The sequence below is a fragment of the Suillus subaureus genome (assembly GCF_016647635.1).
Source record: "Suillus subaureus strain MN1 chromosome Unknown BJ212scaffold_41, whole genome shotgun sequence".
Classification (NCBI taxonomy): Eukaryota; Fungi; Basidiomycota; class Agaricomycetes; order Boletales; family Suillaceae; genus Suillus; species Suillus subaureus.
Genome location: NW_024538597.1, coordinates 82,770 through 97,398, shown reverse-complemented (window position 1 = coordinate 97,398; position 14,629 = coordinate 82,770). Strand labels below are relative to the sequence as shown.

General features: G+C 44.5%; 3 protein-coding genes across 3 annotated transcripts; 2 read left to right on the top strand and 1 right to left on the bottom strand.

Annotated features, from left to right (window-relative positions):
- Nucleotides 1-7,045: 7,045 nt before the first annotated feature.
- Nucleotides 7,046-10,521, bottom strand: BJ212DRAFT_1385561 (SacI homology domain-containing protein). Its single transcript, XM_041336804.1, has 13 exons — nt 10,086-10,521; nt 9,832-10,039; nt 9,577-9,773; nt 9,421-9,521; nt 9,233-9,370; nt 9,104-9,173; nt 8,823-9,054; nt 8,656-8,772; nt 8,379-8,602; nt 8,197-8,328; nt 7,879-8,146; nt 7,507-7,821; nt 7,046-7,457 (listed from the first exon to the last, which is right to left on the bottom strand). Exons 1-13 carry the CDS (start codon nt 10,462-10,464, stop codon nt 7,238-7,240), a joined length of 2,601 nt encoding a protein of 866 aa, XP_041188254.1. The 5' UTR covers nt 10,465-10,521; the 3' UTR covers nt 7,046-7,237.
- On the top strand, nt 10,522-11,841 carry BJ212DRAFT_1436834 (uncharacterized protein). The gene is made up of 6 exons (XM_041337734.1): nt 10,522-10,612; nt 10,658-10,732; nt 10,791-11,014; nt 11,062-11,162; nt 11,220-11,409; nt 11,462-11,841. Exons 1-6 carry the CDS (start codon nt 10,583-10,585, stop codon nt 11,706-11,708), a joined length of 867 nt encoding a protein of 288 aa, XP_041188253.1. The 5' UTR covers nt 10,522-10,582; the 3' UTR covers nt 11,709-11,841.
- On the top strand, nt 11,674-14,481 carry BJ212DRAFT_726510 (uncharacterized protein). Its single transcript, XM_041343922.1, has 15 exons — nt 11,674-11,990; nt 12,044-12,083; nt 12,133-12,178; nt 12,230-12,249; nt 12,302-12,433; nt 12,479-12,593; nt 12,644-12,718; nt 12,774-13,053; nt 13,100-13,216; nt 13,267-13,504; nt 13,552-13,789; nt 13,838-13,905; nt 13,967-14,053; nt 14,105-14,243; nt 14,291-14,481. The coding sequence occupies exons 1-15, from the start codon at nt 11,798-11,800 to the stop codon at nt 14,399-14,401; spliced, it is 1,899 nt and encodes a 632-aa protein (XP_041188252.1). The 5' UTR covers nt 11,674-11,797; the 3' UTR covers nt 14,402-14,481.
- The last annotated feature ends 148 nt before the right edge of the window (nt 14,482-14,629 follow it).

The window sequence follows — 14,629 nt, the reverse complement described above, 5'->3', positions numbered from 1 at the left end:
GACTTAGGTAGTGAGTCCACTGGTCAGTTCACTTTGTGCAACTAACTCTGGACTCAAGTGTGACCAGTCACCACTTCTAACACAATAATAGTCTGATGAAGTCTGAAGGATTTCCAGAGAAGCATGGGGAATATCCAGAAAAGTGTAGGAGAGTTCCTACTGCATAGGAAGTGAAGAGACCCCAAGACAATACCTCTAGAGGAAATGGGATAAAGGAGGGATCCAGAGGATAGAAGAACAGGAGGTCCAAAGGTACAGAAGGCCAGGAGGTCTGGAGGTAAGGAGGACTGAAAGTCTGAAGGTACAGAGGACAGGAGGTGTTAAGGTCACATGCTCAAGGGGGTTGGATCACAAGGGCTTGGCCTCAGCTCATATGCTGTGCCCCTTTCCTGAGTATGTGCCCTTAATTTCTGGGGACTAGAATAGTCATCCAGAGTTTCCAGGATTTGACTAGGGCGGACAACAGACATCTGGATCTGAAATGTGAGATAAATCTGATGGATGTCCAGATGTTACTTGGACAAGCGGATAAGGCTAATCCAGACAAAGTCCAGACTAGAAACTAACAGGGGATAGACTACCCTAAGGTAGAGCTGGAGATGTAGTCTAGGATACAATCCTAAGACTTGGAATATGACAAGAGACTTGGCTCGAGTCTGGAGGACACAGGAATGAGCAGGAACTAAGATGATATTCAAACTGAAGTATTTCTAAGAGTTACAGGAGGTTTATATACTGTAGGTATCATATAGGAATCAGTCAGCAAACACAAAGGCTATGTATGAAGCATATGCAAAGTCTATTAGTAAGTAGGATGGATCACCAATAATGCATATTGGAAATGAAATGTATGTAATGGATCAATAATCAGAAGGGAAACATAGTTAACCAGGGTCCAGAGACAGGGGAAGTCTAAATGGGGTTGGGCACTGATATAGGGTTTGGATTCTGGAAGGAAGATAAAGATAGATCAGATCATTGGAGATCTGGATCTTGGATCCAGATATCCAGAGAAGCAGATTTAGAGTTGAGGGTCTGGAATGGCATATGACAAGAGCGTGGGAAATGTCTGGATGAGCATGAGACTATACTTTGCTATCAGTCACCAGCACTGGATAGTGGATAACTTGAAAAGAGTCATATGTTCATATGAAACCAAAATTAATTATTTGGGGCCAGATGAAAGGAAATAGGCTTGGAAAAGGACAGGAGAGGGCCTGAGTATCAGGCTAGCAGGAGACAAGAGGGTGTTTTTGCTTCACTACAAGCTTCATACCAGATTTCCTCAAGTAATGATGGGTTGTCTGAGAGGACATAGGCTGGTTCTTGATATCCTGAAGTGCTCTTGTGACTTAAGTGACATTTTCAGCCCTGTCTGTACTGATTAACCAAATAGCATGCTGAATATTGGGGGAGGAAAGGACCAAAGGACAACCACCAGAGGACTTTTGAAGGTCAGAATGAAGTTCAGAGTGAATTCTGATAATGGTACTATGGTGTACACTAGTCACATGTGAGATCTCCCTTGTAGATTGGTTAAAATCAAGGATTTGGTTGGTTTGGTCAGCAGAGAGGGCTTTCATGATGATGAATGTTGAGAAAGTTCAACATTTGGCTTTGTTTATATCATATTGACCCTTTTACATGTCACATAACATTATAAGACATACTAAATAACATAACTGATGTCTATTGATAAGATTTCAATATTTACAAATATCAGCAACAAAACCATTACAATGCATACCATGTAGTAAATTGCTTATATCCTTTTAAGGAAATGTTTTCACATCCTCAATGTAGTACAACTATTGTAGCCTGGATGTAGGGCTACAATATTGCTCTGATCCACATTTTCATAGCTGCCATCCCTGTAATAATATAGCCAGAGTAATCAATCTCATACAAACATTGCAACAGTTTTGTTGCTTACTGTATATCTCTAGCTCTACCTTGGGGTAGTCTATCCTGTGTCAGGTTCTAGTTCAGACTTCATCCAGATTAGCCATATCCACTTGTCCAGTCAGTACCTAGATGTCATATCCTGTATGCCAGACATAGATCCCATCATATTCCCACACTTTCTGGACCTATTTCCAGACCCCATATCTGACTCATTCCCAGATCCCCTTCTGCTGTGTGCTGCATATCTAAGCAGGATTAGATCTGCTATGGAATTACCCCTGAGCTCTGGACCTCTGGATCTTTACTACTAGCCTGATCCATACACCCCTATCCTGTCCACCCTATGCACATTCCATCCAGCAAGACATCCGGACTTTACCTCCTCTTGGATTCTGGACTACATCTACTGCCTCACATATCTCAGTCCCGTTTCTGCCCTGGCTTCCAGATCCCCAGATCTCTGGACCTCCAGATATTAACTGTACTATCTCTGGACCTATTCCCACCCTCCATCCAAGATCCTGCACCTATCCCCATTTAGGCATCTCCACCTTCCCAGTTCTTGGTTATCTCTGTTTCTGTCTTGCTGATTGATCCTTGTATGAGTCTTCATCTCCGAGTTCATTTACTTATGTTCCATCTTACTTACCAATGTGTTTCCACATGCTCATACATAGTCTTACTCTGTTGCTTACTGATCCCCTCAGATATTCTCCAGTATACAGTGGCTCAAAAAAGTATCTCAATGTTTGTGACTTTTTGTGTAATTGCTATATTATGAGCTAGAGTGTGAGAATATGACTAAGCCATAGGGATGTGTGGGAAAGCTCTGCTTCCAAGTTTTATGTTTGATCCCTCTAGCATGAGAAAATTATGTCATGAAGTGAAGATATGGTTGATTTAATTTGGTGACTCATTGAGACACTTTTTTGACTTTCAGTTTGACCAACACAATCTCTATAATTCTGGTACTTGGTAGTTTCCTCCTGTTGCTCTAATTACTTCTGCCACTCTTCTATGCATACTATCTATCAATTTGAGGCATTCCTCATCAACAATATTGCCCCACTCTGCTGCAACTCTCTCCCACAGCTGAAATAACCCCTATTGAGGATCTTGATAGACTGCAAGTGATATCTTGAGTAATTACCAGGGCTGTTTAATGGGGTTGAGGTCTGAGAACTGGACTTGCCATGATAGAACACTGATACCATAGTTTTCAAACCATTTTATGGTCAACTTGAAGTATGCTTAGGGTCATTGTCTTGTTAGAAGGTAATGTTTTCTTCATTAATTCTTGATTCTTGCATGCTTCTGAGTAGATACTTTTCCAAAATTGAAACGTGCTGCTTTGCATTCATCCTCCCCCGCACCTCACAGAGAATTCCTACTCCATTCCACCTCATACAACACCATACCATCAAGTTTCCTACTTGTTAAGAACCATGTTGCTCAAGGGGGAGAGAGACTGACTCAGAGGGGCTTGGCCTCAGCTCATACACTGTGCCCCTTACCCAAGTATGTGCCCTTCATTTTGTATAAGGTCTGATGATGGTCCAATGAAGTCCAGAGGACTTCCGGAGGCTGGCTACTCTGCTGGAGAGCGCTAGAGGACTTCCAAAGGAGTGCAGGAAATGTCCAGAGGAGCACAGGAGAGTTCTGGAGGAACACAGGAAGTGCTCAGGAGAGTTCCCACTGCAAGGTAATACTTCTACAGGAAACAGGATGGAAGGATAGGAGGTCCGAAGGTCAGGAGGACAGGAGGACAGGAGGACAGGATGTCTGGAGGTATGGAGGGCAGAACATCTGAAGGACAGGAGGTCTGGAGGTCCAGAAGGAATAGGGGCTACATTGGACTTTGTCCAATGTAGAAACAAACAGAGGTAGACTACCCTAAGGTAGAGTTGGAGAGACAGGGATTGGACCTAAGTCCAGAAAGAGGGTAAGTGCCAGAAAGGTGGAGCTCCGGCCTAGGGAATCAATCCCTAGGCCTGATGGGTAGGACAGACTTAGGCGGACCAAAGTCCAAGAGAGGATTGGGCAAGTCTAAGTTGATATTCAAACTAAGGAAACTACAGGAGTATCTACAGGGGTTATATACTGGAGACTATCTGAGGGGATCAATAAGCAAAGGAGCAAGGCTATGTATGAGCATGTGGAAACACATTAGTAAGTAAGACAGAACATAACTAAATGAACTCAGAGATGAAGACTTGTACAAGGATCAATAAGCAAGACAGAAGAAGAGGTATCTGAAAGCCAGAAGGCAGAGAATGCCCAAATGGGGATAGGCGCAGGATATTGGACAGAGGGTGGGAATAGGTCCGGAGTTAATATCTGGAGGTCCAGAGATCTGGGGATCCGGAAGACAAGGTGGATACAGGACCAGGATATGAGAAGGTGGATAGAGTCCAGAATCCAAGATGAGGTGAAGTCTGGATGTCTTGCTGGATGGAGTGTACATAGGGTGGATGGGACAGGGGGTTATGGTTCAGGCTAGCAGTGGAGATCCAATGGTCCAGAGCTCAGGGGTAAATCCAGAGCATAGTCAATCCTGCTGAGGTGTGGAGCACACAGCAGAAGGGGATCTGGGAATGAGTTGGATATGAAGTGTGGTCCAGATGTAGGCTCAGAAGGCATGGGAATATGATGGAACGTGGGTCCTGATTGTGGGATATGACACTACTCCATACTTTGGTATTTTCTTGACCTTTCTTGCTTCTAGTAGTTCTTCTGCATTTCATTACATATAGTCCTAGCTATCTGGCCCCATCCTATTGATTTTTGTCTCATCTGACCAGGTAGCCCTATTCCAGTCCTCAACAGTCCAATATTGAGGCTTTAAAGCAAAGGCTAATCTCCTTCCTATATAGGCTGAAGACAGGAAAGGCTTTTCTGCCTGTTTACAGCTTTAAGATTGGCTGCCTTAAGAGTACCCCTGACTATTTAAGTGGAGAGAGCAGTGTAGATGATGTAATTAATGAATTTGGTGGCTTGAGTAGCATTGGCAGCCTGCCTAGTTGGAATATTATGAACAAGAGATTTTTTGATATATGATGTAAGCTTGAAAGGACAATTTAATTTGATATTTTTCTTATCTGGAATGACTTTTTTATGATCCTAATGATAGCAACCCTGCTCAGACCAGTTTTAGTAGCAATCTGCCTGGTATACAGATTAGAAAAGCTGATGATAATAACAATAGGGGCTATTTCAGCTGTGGGAGAGAGTTGCAGCAGGGTGGGGCAATATTGTTGATGAGGAATGCCGCAAATTGATAGATAGTATGCATAGAAGAGTGGCAGAAGTAATTAGAGCAACAGGAGGAAACACCAAGTACCAGAATTATAGAGATTGTGTTGGTCAAACTGAAAGTCAAAAAAGTGTCTCAATGAGTCACCAAATTAAATCAACCATATCTTCACTTCATGACATAATTTTCTCATGCTAGAGGGATCAAACATAAAACTTGGAAGCAGAGCTTTCCCACACATCCCTATGGCTTAGTCATATTCTCACACTCTAGCTCATAATATAGCAATTACACAAAAAGTCACAAACATTGAGATACTTTTTTGAGTCACTGTATACTGGAGAATATCTGAGGGGATCAGTAAGCAACAGAGTAAGGCTATGTATGAGCATGTGGAAACACATTGGTAAGTAAGATGGAACATAAGTAAATGAACTCAGAGATGAAGACTCATACAAGGATCAATTAGCAAGACAGAAACAGAGATAACCAAGAACTGGGAAGGTGGAGATGCCTAAATGGGGATAGGTGCAGGATCTCGGATGGAGGGTGGGAATAGGTCCAGAGATCTGAGGATCTGGAAGGCAGGGCAGAAACAGGACTGAGATGTGTGAGGTGGTGGATGTAGTCCGGAATCTGAGAGGAGGTAAAGTCCAGATGTCTTGCTAGATGGAATGTGCATAGGGTGGATAGGATAGGGGATCTAGGAATGAGTCTGATATGGGGTCTGGAAATAGGTCCAGAAAGCGTGGGAATATGATGGGATCTATGTCTGGTATATGGGATATGACAGCTCTGCTGTATGACTGTAGCAATAGTAGACTGGCTAGGACCAATTTTGGAAGCAATTTGCCTTATAGATAAACCAGAGGAGCAGAGAATAAGGATATTATCCTTTTGAGCAGAGGCAATGGGTTTATGATGATTATGTTTAAGTTCTTGATGTTTTGTGAGTTTATATATTCAAATAATATTAAAATCAGACCAAATTGTTATTATGGCACCACTTCCATTAATATTATGTGTGAATGATCTGATTTTATGATTTGAATATAAAGTCAAAAAAGTGTCCAAATGAATTAACATATCTTGCCCATAGATGGTCTAGTTCCCACACCATATGTCTCAGATTCTAACCATGATGTAAGACTTTCAGACATGTCCCTATGCCTTTATATTATACTCAGGTGCTGGCTTGCTATTATCCAATTACTTGAAAATGCATAAACATTCAGACACTTTTTTGAACCACTGTATATAGGTACAACATGCAGTGATAAGAAGAGCAGAAGGGATCAGGAGTCTATGAAACAAGTACAATCTCAGTGTCTTGGAAAGAACTCTGTTAAGGGTTTGTCTACCTATGAAACAAGTACACTACATCACATTAGACATTGTATGGTATAAGTGACAAATTCCTACTCACATCTCAGTATCTTGGAAAGAACTGAGATGCTAGGATGCTACTACTGGTGTTTTAAAGGTAAGTATGTTGACAACAATGATGTATTAAAAAAAAACAGAAAATAAAGTAGGATGCAAGCCAATGTCACTGCATCACTTGCCCTTTGTCCCTTTTCAGCTTGTGCTCATACCTCTCACTCATTGTCCATACCTTGGTCAGATCCATCAGTCTTCCTTGTCTCAGAACTCTCAGATTCCAACACAACAGATATTGCTTTAGGGCAGGTCTGTACAGAATACAATGATATTTTTCCAATGAGAAAAGAAGATAGAATGATACAATATTGAGTCATATGATCAAAGAAAAGGTATGAGTCACATCACAGCAATCAAGGGATAATAGAGTCAACTGTGACAAATATAATCTTAGACCCTACACCCCAATACCCATGGGTCCATACTCAAACCCATACCCAACCACACAGGTATGGTTTTGCTAGGTGTGGGTGCAGGTACAACATGGAATACCCATAAATTGCACATGCTATTGCCTAAAGCCTACAGTATACCAATACCATACAGTGAACAGCCCTAGCAGTTAAAACATTCCCTGATGCACACTATGTAGTGCTATATAGCAACCCCAATTTTCCAGATTACAACAATCAACATTGTCTATCCCAGCCATTGTTCATAAGTGGCCACTAAGTCCTCTCCATAAGTACCTGCATCCTCCACCTCCATACTTCTAATGTAAGTAACATAAGTGTCAAGTGAATTACCCTCCTCTACAAAACCTTTTGACTTTCTGACAAACCTTTCATATATTTCTTTGTCTTCAGGCTCTGCTTCATCATTACATGCCTCTAGCAAAGCAAAGCACTGATCAACATATCTGAAAATAAGCTTAGCTACTGTCTCTATCATAATCCAGACAAACTTACTTCAGATACTCTGTTTGCTCTTCAACTGGCACGTCTGGATGCAACAACCTCTTGACAAGCGCAGCTGATGAACGAGGGTCATCAGTGGAAGGTAGGTCTGATTTCAGCACCTCTTGTTTGGAGCTCAATGCCTTCTTGGAAAACCCGTGCTGAGACGAAGGATACGTGCCGATCCAACGACGAACTCCAGCCATGAGCCTGGAAAACAGTTTGCATGAAATACCATAGACTAAGTCGAATACGCACCGTGGATGGTGTGTTGGACGAGTACTGTGAGGGAGAAATGGACTGTAAGCAATATCCTTCAGAGTCTTCCTGTGGTTGATGACAGGCAAATTAGCAACAATTCCGCCACTGTACAGCACTGCTCACCCTGGTAGCTTCAATGTGCTATTCATGGAGTACGCAAAGTGCTTTCCTAGTGAAGTAAATAAGAGCGGTCGGTAGTACTCCGCCCAAAACTCTCCGCCGACGTTGACAAAGTCACACAACGCTGACGAGCACTCCATCACATCGTACAACACTTGGAGATGCCGCTTCTGGAACCATTTCTGGTACTGACCACGCTTCGGAGGAAGCACCAAGCTGCGTTCAGCTGCCACGCCAAGAAAGAGATTAATTGCTGCTTGTTTGTCTGCGTCTAGAGGAACTTGTCAGTTATGGGTGGGTGAGTTCAAGACAAGTAGGTACCAAGAAGAGAGTTGGCATAAAAACGGCGGATGTTTTCGATGATGTCCCTTGAGTGACTATTCCAGTGAGGCATCCTGCGATATGTCTCTACCCGATTCACAAGTGCACTGCCGGTATACTGCAGCGCGATGGCTAAACCAAATATCAGTGATGCCTAACACAAGTTACATGGTACACTGAACTATCTCCATGGTCATGATACATTTCAGTCAACATGTTCACCGCATCTGAATCGAATGGGAGGTTTGGGCTGGCAACAACACCGAGGGCATACAACTGGTGACCCAGAGCACGCTTCCCGAAAACAAATTGTGCTGCATTCGTACGATCCAGGCAGTCAACACAGTTTGTGCGGCATACACCATTCTGCAGCAAGATGGAACGACGGTAATGTTCGTTCTCTTCACTGGGAATGACAAGGTCAATATGACATTTGAAAAAGACGAGTGTAATACACACAAGTTGCCATTATCGAGACAATGAGCGAGTGGTTCCACACCGGAATGAAAGAAACCAGTCATCTGAATAGATACCTCCGCTATGTCCTCGAGGTAGCTTATAACATCTTGTGTCTTCCTACAGTCATATTGAGACAGCGCAGCTCCAAAATTGCATGAAAGTCGTACTCTTTGTATGCCCGTGACATGTCCCAAGCCCGATAAACCATCTTGTACTCATCCGGCAGAAATTGGTTCAAATATTTGACGCATTGAGTATACTCATCTAACAACTTCGATTCGCGTGGCTGCGGCTCTCGCCGCTTGATGAGGTTGAGGACTGTGATTGGCGCGCCATATCGTGCAAAAAGGTCGTCGAAATGACGGGATGCAGCGACATAGAAGGGATCTACAACGCTGACTTGGGATGGGTCAAGATAAAGGTAAGTTGATTGTCACAGCGGACATACTTTCAATGGGCGGTCGGGGAGTCATGCTAGTAGTTTCCTGCGTCCAGTATATGGGAATGCTGCCCCTGTACTAAGAATGTGCGACTGATGTAAGAACCATGACAGATCGCATGATGCGTTGGCCCGTACCTGAACGTAACTGGTATACTGAGGGCTTGGCCGACGTTGATATTCGCCTGTTGAGGGACCGGCAGGGGGGAAGTAAAATGGTGTCGTTAGTGCTTCTGATACAATTTGCTCGGTCTCAACCTCGTTTGCAACATTTCCCTAGGCAAATACTTGAGGGAAAAGGATTATTTAATATACTGGGTCCGTACCTCTTCATTGACACCGCGTGTCAAATATCGAGCTCCAGCATAATGGCGCGATCGACGAGCAATAAGCGTTACAAAGACTACACGCCCAAGTACAGTAAGTTCTGGTGCCGTACTGAGCATCGCGATACAGGTAGCGTAAAAGGCCAATGCACTTACTAGCTTGGTCTACATGTCCATGTATGAGTGACAGTAGCCATGGACGCCGGACGCTAGTGGCGGGAGAATCCTTGAGAGGTGCAGCGATCATGTGAAAATTCCAAACATATCGATCATTGAAGGACCATCTGGTACCGTTGAAACGCTCGGGCTTGGTGAGGTTATTTTGAAGCGTAGAAGTGATATCGTATGAGTAACTAGATTGAGGCATGATGGTACTAATTAGGAGAGCTCGGGCGCTTGGATATTGCCCACCTGAAGTAAAAGTTCTTCGACATATCAACTTGCTTAAACATACTCACAAGGCGCTGCTCCTCGGCAGGGCGCTCAATCTTGTGATTGGATGGAACAGGTATCATCTCTGTGTTCTCGCAATGGTACAAATAGTGGCCACCAAGAAGTGCCACAACAGAACGCTTTGATATGACGATCATGTACCACCCAGCCGTGAACTTCACGAATCCTTGGTCTGGTCAGCGACTTATGATAAACGCGCTGGTGTAGCGTACCTGCAATTCCAAATATTATGCGTGCCTTGCCAAGCCCACCAGATCCCTTGTTACCATCCTCCAGCATCTTGAGCATGTTGCTCATTTGCTTGCCGCTGTAGTCGGTGTCGTCTTCGATAATAGCAACGTCAGTTTGTGAGGTGCGGTCAATCTTGACAATCCGGTGACGCGAATCAGAGGCGTTAGATGCGACGATATAGAAGCGTAGTTTGTTCTCGTATAAAATGAACTTATTGAACGCAGAGAATTTGTGTATCGAGTTACAATTGGCAGGAGGTTGTATTGACTTGTCTGACGACTCCGTAGCTCTACCCTGAAACCCAGCGGTCGGGAATGTCGATGAGCTTGGTGGATCTGACTGTGACGCTAGTCGGTCCATGGCAACCTGGCAGGTGCAACAGTCTTAACTGCGACCTAACTGTAGGTACTACGGCAAGCACCGATCATGAGTTTGCTTCTGCTGACCAAGCCCACCTCCTATTGCAAGTCAACCAACCATGTGTGGACGATATGCCCTAGGTCTGCAGGTCAGTTTCTATCGTACCTTGCTTCAGCTGTTTTAACGTAACTAGCGTACTGAAATACGCGCTTTACCCGGATATCCCAATCTTGAAATTGGTGAATGGGTGAACGAAGACGATTTCGTGGTGAGTTCTGTGTTCAACGCCACCGAAGGCAAACCATGAGATGCATCCTGAATTACAGCCCCACTACAACATTGCACCAAACTCTCTGGCGCCTGTTATTCGCAGGTGTAACGCTTCTTCACCCGACCTTCAAATGCAGACCATGCGATGGGGCATCCCTTATGGTAAAGTTCATGCGAAAAGTCAACAAGCCATCAATGCACGCTCGGAAAGCATCATGGAAGGCGCAGGGATGTGGAACAAATACCGAAGCAGTAATCGCTGTGTTGTTGTTAGCCAGGGGTACGCGTTTGCAATTCGAAATGGTCCTGGAACTAATCCTCCATTAGGTACTACGAGTGGCAGACAAAGGGCAAGGCCAAGCTTCCTCACTTCACGAAATATGCTGATGGGAAGGTGATGCTTATGGCTGGACTTTATCACGTCTCAGGTGCGCATCATCGCTGACCACCGGACACTACCCGCCCTCAACACTGACGGCTCGAAGACGAAACCATTCCAAATTATGTTTTTGCTATAATTACAACGAGCGCCAGCACATCACTTAGTTGGCTGCACGACCGCCAACCTGTTATTCTTACATCTGACGCCGATGTCACTAAGTGGCTCGATACAAGTTCAAATGCTTGGGCCGCCGAACTCGGCAATCTGTTACGACCGGCTGGGGGCCTAATATGGTGTGCTCTTTTCTCCCTTGATTGTATCTCGAGCACTGATAGTTATATGCAGCTATCAAGTTCCAAAGGAAGTCGGAAAAGTTGGTGCCGAGTCTCCCACCTTTATCCAGCCCGTTGCGATGCGCAAAGACGGTATTGAGGCTATGTTTGCAAAGCAAAGCACCAAACAAGGGGGAAATAAGGAGGGCATCAAGCGCAAGCGCAGTCCATCTCCAGTCATATCATCAGTGCATTCTGAACCAGCCGGGGAGAGGGATGAGAGTCATAAGACAGAGTGCAAGAAGCTTAAAGTTGAATAATTTGTTGCAGGCATACCACGCCGTATTATCACAGTATTTGTGGCGCACAGTTGCATATCTACAGTATGTCATAACCCTAACCCTGATTCATGAGGCAAAGGTTGCTTGGCACTGCTTGCCAGCGCTCGGATTCCGTTGATCGGCAAACATCACCTGGCGGCAGCAACCTGGAGGTTCCTATGGCCTATTTCTCAAGCCCAAGGCCACAGTCCTCAAGTTCTGCCATCAAGATTGTCAATCCGGCAGAACATGATGACAAGGCTAAATTACAGGCCAAGAGAGGTAGTACCTTCGATTGATGCAATATCCACACACAATTTGACCCGGTTCATCAGATTCTCCCCAGCGTCAGTGTAGGAATATATTGATTTATGGGTAAAATCAACTCTTCAGCCGCGAAGTAGTATTTGAATGTGCCATGCAGATCTTGTCGTTATCAAGACAAAGGTTGTATCTATTATCACCCACCGGTATGTGCAGTCCTAGTCTCATAGTATATACCTTTTCTCAAGGTTCTTCAGGTTGAAGGTTCAAACAATTCGTGCGGAGGGTTTTCGATCTTTGACTGCCTTGAGCGCTCATAATGTCTCTAGGCCACGTCCAGAATCACCTCTTCCTGCTTCACTTTCTGCGCAGGCCGTCAACGCTCCAGTGTTTGTGCCAAAGGCACCTTTTCATGCCATTGCAACTCCATCCCCGACCTCGGCGTCTCCATTCACTCCTTCGTACGTCCCCTATACATTACGCTACGACTACTGACATCTGTGTAGTCTCTCGCCTTCAACCTTTTATCCAAATCATGACGAATACGATGATTATGGAAACTCTGTCTCCAATCAAACACCTCAAACATTGGAGCATCAGTTAGTCAATCAGTATCAGCAGGTGCGAATCTGTCCTTATATATCTTTTCACTAGACTTATAACTACTGTAGGTGGATTATGACGACCATGCCTCACCAATGGGCAATTTCTATCAATCTCAACAGGCTACGTTTGTCAGGCAACCTGTAAGCTTCCCCTGCCAGTCTGCGTGGAAGGATGTGTTACTTTTATTGTGTATAGTTGGATTATCATCTCTACTCGCACCCTACTCCAAATGCCTTTCCCTCGACGCATTTTGTCTCCGATGTAATTCGCGAGGAGCTGCACAAACGCTCAGAAGCCTCACAACTGGTCCCATTACCTGGACACAACCTACCTGATGAACTCCAGGGGTATCATTCTCTAGCTCTTCTTGAACCTTCAGTCACAGAGCGGCGCAAGTTCTTCAGTTGGTACTCTACCGTCTATCGCGCAACTAGTTCCAACGATGGTGTATCATATGCTCTTCGTCGTGTCGAAAGTTTGTTATACCGAGGATATTTACTCCGCATCGTTGACTTGTGCAGATTTCAGATTGATGCACCAAGCTGCATTTGGAGCTATTGAAATGTGGTCGCGTGTCGAGCATCCAAGTATTGTTCGTGTCCGCGAAGCATTCACTACTCGTGCATTCAACGATAATTGTACGCCGAACTCCTATTTTACTTCTCTCGCGCTGACAGACGTAAATCAGCTTTGGTGGTCGCGTATGAATACTATCCGAATGCTCAAACTCTCTTTGAAATGCACATCAAACAGAAGCCGCCGGTATTTCAGCATGGCCGTCTCTCAACCTTCTCAGCAGCATTACCTGAGGCGACTTTATGGTCGTATATGATTCAAATTGCCAGCGCCATCAAAGTAGTGCACGAAGCGGGCCTCGCAGTACGCATGGTTGACGCAACCAAAATAATGGTCACTGGCAATGACAGGTGTGCTCTCTGACCTCGTATCTGATTCATCTTATATCTGCGCGCAGAATTCGCATTGGCTCGTGCGGTATCGCAGACGTTCTGATGTACGATCCCCGCCAGGACACCGCGATCGCCCAACAAGAGGACCTCACAATGTTTGGCCGTCTTGTGTTTGCTCTCTGCTGTAATAATATCGCAGCCATGAACACACTCCCTAAAGCACTTGACATGCTGAGTCGCCAATACTCTGGTGACGTGAAGGCTCTTGCTCTTTATTTGATCTCTAAACCAGGTCCACACAAGGTTTGTCTTTCCCATTATCGGTATAGCCTGCGTCTCATCGTTTCTCAGAATATCACACAAGTAATCGACATGATCGGAACGAATCGATTACTCCATGAAATGGACGATATGCATAGGTAAATGAAAGAAATTTACGCTTGTGCCGATGCTCATACGACAACTTAGTTCCGTCAACAGGCTTGAAGCTGAACTCATGAGTGAGCTCGAAAACGGGCGTTTGGTTCGCCTTCTTTGCAAATTTGGTTTTATTAATGAGCGACCCGTGTGCGTTTACCACTGCTCAATCTGAACAGAGCATCTCAAGCTTGGTTTTAGGTTCGCCCGTGAGCCTCGTTGGTCTGAAACGGGCGACAGATACATCATCAAGCTATTCCGAGACTACGTCTTTCACCAAGTGGACGAGAACAGCAATCCAGTCATCAATCTTTCGCATGTCTTAGCTTGTTTGAATAAGGTGCTCCTCACTTATTTGCTTGGAAAAACTTCTCATGCTCTTCCTAGCTTGACGCTGGCACAGACGAACGTATTATGCTCGTTTCCCGCGATGAACAGAGCTGTCTCGTTGTGAGCTACAAAGATGTAAAGGCTTGCATCGATGCTGCTTTCGGGTAGGACCTTATTGTCTTGTCTCGTTCTCATGTGCTTAACACCATTCAGTGATCTAGCTCGGGCATCGCGATGATCATCGATCTCTAACACGCAAAAATAGGTAGAATCTGAAAAAGACGCGAAAAATACAAAAATTTATGATTTTAATTTGGTACATCATAGTACTTTACTGCGTTGATAGTTCATCTGTCTGATCCCGACGATGATAAGCACTTTGGTTTGCTGTGCTGT